The sequence below is a fragment of the Phaenicophaeus curvirostris genome, chromosome 16 (genome assembly GCF_032191515.1).
Source record: "Phaenicophaeus curvirostris isolate KB17595 chromosome 16, BPBGC_Pcur_1.0, whole genome shotgun sequence".
NCBI classification, from domain to species: domain Eukaryota; kingdom Metazoa; phylum Chordata; class Aves; order Cuculiformes; family Cuculidae; genus Phaenicophaeus; species Phaenicophaeus curvirostris.
Window position 1 is genome coordinate 3,081,273 of NC_091407.1, and position 6,111 is coordinate 3,087,383.

The 6,111-nt window shown below is 48.0% G+C and overlaps 1 protein-coding gene across 1 annotated transcript; it reads left to right on the forward strand.

Moving 5' to 3' along the window:
- The first annotated feature begins 1,616 nt into the window (after positions 1-1,616).
- On the forward strand, positions 1,617-2,666 carry BHLHA15 (basic helix-loop-helix family member a15). The gene has a single exon (XM_069869875.1). It carries the CDS (start codon positions 2,171-2,173, stop codon positions 2,663-2,665), a length of 495 nt encoding a protein of 164 aa, XP_069725976.1. The 5' UTR covers positions 1,617-2,170; the 3' UTR covers position 2,666.
- Positions 2,667-6,111: the final 3,445 nt, after the last annotated feature.

Below are 6,111 nucleotides of genomic sequence, written 5' to 3' on the forward strand. Positions count from 1 at the left end.
TCCTCCACCCAAGGACACTGCTGAGCCCAGAGTCCCATGCTGGCTGCAGCCTCTGGGAACCGTGCCCCGCGGCGGGGGCAGTGCTGGAGCTGCCCCGTTCCTCGCCGCCGGGACCGCCCCCGCCGCTAAAGCGACGTGTCGCGACGGGCAGCGGTGCCGGCCCGGCTCCCCCGGGGTTCCCTCAGCAGCTCCCGCGGAGAGCCTGGCCCGGCCCTGCTATCCCCGCTGCCCCGGCAGCTGCCCTGAGCCCGCGGCACCAGGCGCCTTGCCCCGGGCAGCCGCTCCGGTAAGTCCAGGGCGGAAAAGCTCTTGGTATCTGTCTGCTGTCTCTCTTCGGTTTCTCTTGACCGCTCCGGCCTGTTGCTGATCCCGTCCCCGCCTCCATTCCCTACTTGCACATCCTTGCTGTCTCCCTGGCTGTGGCTCCATGAGGTGGTTTCTCGGGATTACGGCAGCATGCAGCAGTCCCAAAGCAAACCCCCAACCAGCAATGCACCTTCTTATCCCAGGTCATCCCATTTGTTTTCCATCAGCCTGCAGTTTTAAAGACTACCTTGCTTCCAGAGTTTGCTGAAGCCTCCTTTCTCTTGGGACTCTTCTGCTGGCTGCCTCCACAAACCTCCTCTTCACCAAGTCCCATGGGCTGTTTCCTGCTCTGTGCCCACCTTTCCTGTTCTTTCCTGCAGTTATGCTTCGTCTTGCTGAGCGAGTCAGGCTGAGTCCAAAACAAACCCAGTGCTTGGCTTTAGTCCTGTTTCCTTGCTTAAGATACCTGTGTGTCTAGAATGTCCTCTCCCAGCACAAGCTTTCTGGTGCTTTCTCTCTTCCTTTGCTGCCCTAAACAAACTGCTTGGTGAATCAGCCAAGGCTGATGTCCTGTACGGTGTACGGGGACAGTCAGGCACCTGCAGCTTGTTCAGTAAGAATTTTAAGCTGGATTCACCAACTCTCTTAACTGCTCCTACATAGCAGCATCAGCATAAACGTACGTATTTTTTAAGACCAAACTTCTCCATGAATACATGGACTGGAAGAGAGTGGAAGGAAGCATTTTGGAACTGGCAACATTCATTGTTGGTGTTAACAGCAGGGCTGCTGCGAGGCTGTTATCCTCAGAAATAGGTTTGGCATGGAATCTGGGCTGGGGGAGGGAAAATTTCAGTGCTGTCATCCGCCTTGCTAATGTGTAAGTAAGGAACATTGCTGTGTCTGTACAATCTAGAGAATAAGTGCTGCTCTGCTGCTGTTGAACTGGGACAGAAACTGCAATTAATGTCCATCATTATGTGGTTGTTGGAAGAGGGAAGTGCGGTTTTGTGTCTGCGGTTTTGTGTCTGTGTGGTGGAGACCTGCCAAGACGCAGAGATGCTGAGGGTGAAAACAGGTTGCTGGATGGGAGTTTCTGAGCCACTGTATAAGTTCCTGTGCCATGTTGCCCTCTAGTGGACAGCTTGTAAATACAGCCAAGCCCTATTCCTGCAAAATGCAATTACTTAAGAGTTCAAGAATTTACTTTCTGGGTAAGAGCCTGAGGGTTCTGTCCAGTACTCCACACCTAAGCCTTCATACATACAATGAGCTGGTGTAGGGGTTTATTATTACTTGTGGTAAACAGCGTGTGAGTTCAAAACACAGAGGCAATGTGTCATCAAACCTATTTGGCCATTGTACTGCTGATATTTTTTTGCCCTTCCCACAGGACCAGCTTGGAGACCATTTTCTTATGTGCAATGAGAGGAGAAATCTCTCCCGTTCAGGGCCTATTTATAAGAAATCAGAGAGGTGTCTGTTCTCACTTGGCTTCCTGTAGGTGAGGACACCAGCAGGTGACTCACTGCATCTTTGTTTCAGTGGTTCCACTCACTTGGCCTCTGCTGCCTCTGTAACCTCTTCCTTCCAGCTGAAGGAGGCTCTGTTGTTCGCTAAAAATGGATTTTCTCCTCTGTTCATCTGCACAGGTCATCCTGACTAGCAACGTTTCACAGTTCCTAAACAGAACGTGACTAAATTGAGAACCGATGATGGTTTTCCAGTAGTGAACAAGGAAACAAACATATCAAACAAACCTGCATCAGATCATTTGTGCAGCATGGAACTCAGCAACATTGAAGATACTGGTGTCGTGTTTTTATAGCACATGGATGCTTAATACCAGCACAGCTACCAAACCATGAAGACTAAAACCAAAGGAAAGAAGCAAAGGCACAGTGTTGACAAAGAAGCATTTTCGGAGGAGCCAGCTGTGAAAAAAAAGGAACTGGTGAAATGTTTGCGACGCAAAGGAAGGAGAAGTGGGGGAAACAAGGACAGCAGCAAGATCACTACAGCCAAAGCCAAGCACTCTTGGAGCAGTAGGGACAGGCGCTTAAGGAGACTGGAAAGCAATGAGCGGGAGAGGCAGAGAATGCACAAGCTCAACAACGCGTTTCAGGCTTTGCGGGAGGCGATACCTCATGTGAGAGCTGAGAATAAACTCTCCAAAATAGAGACTCTCACACTGGCCAAAAATTACATTAAATCCTTGACTTCCATGATACTCAATATGTCCAACGGACACCTTCCAGCAGCAGAAGGGATGGGGGCAGCCTGGGGGCCCAAACCGTGCCAGCACCATCAACAGCAGTCGGGGGATGATGATGATCACAAGGAACACCTACAGAAATAATCCACAGACGTTCACAACCTACAGTTAGCTGCTACCATCATTATCTGATTTTCTTGCACGTTAACACATCAGTGCACAGAGGACTCGAGATTATTTTTGCATCCTGGTATTCCCTATTTTTTCTTAAAAAGGCAAACAGGTAACACACTATTTCCAGAGCATCCAGCCTCATGGAGTTTTCCTTTAGTGTGCCCCTGAGCGCCATTGTAATACAAATAGGAGGCAAATGTCTTATTTTTGCTAAAACTATGATTAAAATGCTTTAACATAGTACTAAGTTAGACAACAATCTATCTAATTATAAATTATTTGCTAATGAAGACTGTCATGTGATCAGAACTTTTTTTAGCTTAGTGCTACATTCTGGTGCTATAAAACATACTAAATGCAGCAGCTTTTCAAAAGAGGAAAATAAGCTTCATCCCCATCTCACTGTAAAAATGAGAGCACTAAAGAGCTCTCATTTTCCCCTTGTAGAATGAGCTGAGGTGCCCTCAGCTGGAAATGCTCCAGCCTTTCCTACCAAGATTCCTGAAGTCCTACAGTGGCAGGACAGCTGGAGCTCTGGGGTGTGGACAGCAAAGGTGGAATCCGGCATCTCGTGCAGGGGAGACGATTGATAACAGTATGTGACATGGTCCTTCTCTCTTCTCTCTGTCCAAGGAGTGGTGGCTGAGGATTTATCAGATCCATCACAGCAGGGTTACACAGCAGCGTGTAGTTTTTAACATGCTATTTGTTTTGCTCCAGCAGGAACTGATAGCTTGGCAGCTTCATTTGAACTAAAATGTCACATTTCCCAGACAGACCGGTAAGGGATGTGAATTATTTTTCTCCACCACAGCGCTCTACGTTTATCAGGGAGAACAATGTTGTATTTCACGCGTGGTTGCCTTACTGCCGAAATTTTCATCTTGCCTCCACTTGGGATTTTCTGAGTTTCCAAACTGTTCTCTGTTGTGATAGACCAGCTATTGCTCAAATGTTCATTAAAGTATTACTCGCTCAGCTTGCCTTAACTGTGCTATCTTATGTCACCAGCTGCTACGTACTGGCAAAGCCCTTAGTGTATTTATAGCTTGTCTGGAGTGGGAGAAATCAGCAACATGAGGTCATTTTGGTGTTAGCACCAAAGGATATAAACTTGAGAGGTGCAGATTCAGCCTGGACAGAAGGAGGATTTTCCTTACTAGGAGGGCGGTGAGGCCCTGGCTAAGGGAAGCCAAGGTGTCGAAGGCCAGGTTGTATGGGCCTTAGGCACCCTGATCCAATGCGAGGCATCCCTGCCCAGGGCAGGGTGTGGAACTGGGTGGGCTTTAAGGTCCCTTCCAAGCCCAGCCACTCCCTGATTCTATGGTTTTCCTTTCAGTTGTCCTACCTGGCACCTCTTCATGCACGGCGCTGCCAGCAGGGTGGCAGAACGCGTCCCTCAGACCCGTCGCGCTGGGTCCCCTGGGCTGAGGCGGCAGAAATACAATATATCGGTATGGATTGATTACTGAGCGGCTTCTCACGACGACCCTTCCAAGGACCGAGGCTCCCCTCACCCGCCTATCAGCCCGCCCTTTCCCAGAGGCTCGCCCCCCCCTTCCCCCCCCAGGTCTCGCGAGAGGACGAGCCCGCCACAACGGGCCCCGCGCGCCGGTCTCGGCGCGCGGGGCCCGTTTTGGCGGGCTCGTCCTCTCGCGAGACCGGCGCGCGGGGCCCGTTTTGGCGGGCTCGTCCTCTCGCGAGACCGGCGCGCGGGGCCCGTTTTGGCGGGCTTGTCCTCTCGCGAGACTGGCGCGCGGGGCCCGTTTTGGCGGGCTCGTCCTCTCGCGAGACTTGGGAGGCTGAGCCCCAGGGAAAGGGCGGGCTGATAGGCGGGTGAGGGGAGCCTCGGTCCTGGGAAGGGTCGTGGTGAGAAGCCGCTCAATCAATCAATACCGATGTGATTATTGAGGCGCTTTTCAGTGTGATGCAGGGCACTGTGCCAGTTGATGCGAGTGCGGCTCCAGGAGCGTTCCTAAAGGCTGTATGCAAACATACACATCCATCGCTTTTTCTGGGAATGGGGGTGTCTCATATATTGATATAAATTTCGCTCTGCCCTTCGGGGTCTAGATGAAGGCTGTAGGGCTCCCTCACAGCTGAACTTTTCCACTCCCCTTCTTGCACGTGCTCTTGGAGCCCTTGGGCACCTCTTCAAGGTGGCACCTGGTCCTAGCTGGGTCTTCTTTCTCTTACCATTGCACTGGTCCTTGTTATCTGGGTTAATTATGTGAGAATTAGTTGATTAGTTTCACTACAGCTGGCTTGTGTTTAATTATCTTGTCATATAAACGTGTCTTATATCAAGAGAAAACATGCAGACCATCTCCAGACATGGATAAATAACCTGAAAGAATAAACACTCTCTTAGAGTTGCAAGAATTTGTTGATAGGCTTAATTGTCTTGTAAGATGTAGCTGTTTTAGGCTAGGAGGTCACCTGAAGGGAGGCTCCAGACGTAGCTGGATAACCTAGAAAAATAAACATTCTTTGAGGACTTACACAGTTCTTCATCTAAAACCAGTCTATCTACCCACTGCTTTCGTAGGATGAGAGGCCTTTTTAGAAGGGCATCCGATTCAGCGCTGAATTGTAAAATAAAAATATTATTGCCTTTGCTTCGAGGACTTTGTCCTTTTCAATATTTTACCAGCGAATAGGTGGTTTTTTACAATTAGATACAGGCACACTCCTTCCCATTCTTTCTAAATGCAGCCTTGTTAAAAGTCCTTAGTTAAGCGTAAGTATCCAGGTACTGGCGAGGTGAAAGTTATTATTCAAGCCAATCCTACATTTTAGTACTAAAATCCCCAAATCTAAAAATAATATTCAAATACATAACAGGCTAGCAACTTATAACAGTTTCTTCCTTCAGAAGCACTGAGAGATGGAGAGGGGGAGGAACTTGGAGCAACCTGAGTGGTCTTGGTACTGGACGCTGTCCCTGAACTGTTTTTGTGGTTACTCCTTCTCCCAACACAGCCATCCCTGATGCCAGGCACAGGACAGAGATGGTTTTAATGCAATGATAACTGCTTGTTCTGAAATAGTCCTTTGTAGCAAAGTGCTGCTTTATTGGACATGTCAAAAGGGATAAATTACTTTTATTTTTCAAAATTGTTTTAAATTAAAGTAACATTTTTTTGTTTTAACTAGCCCTAACAATGACATTATATTTTAAAATTAAATAATCTTCTAAATAAGAGTTGCAGAAGGCAAATATTTAGTACTCAAACAGAAACTATTATAATTTTATCTTTTGTTCACTTAAACCCAGCTGTTTACAGTCAAGATGAAACTTGGCAACGCAGGGAATAATGCAAAGGTACATTATAAAGCTTATTGTATGAAACCAGTTTGATTGTTGGCTATGTAAACACTGACAATTAAAACAGAAGATCTTTCTCATATGATGC

Excerpts from the sequence above, each read along its gene's own strand:
- BHLHA15 (XM_069869875.1), top strand. The coding sequence starts at position 2,171 with ATGAAGACTAAAACCAAAGGAAAGAAGCAAAGGCACAGTGTTGACAAA.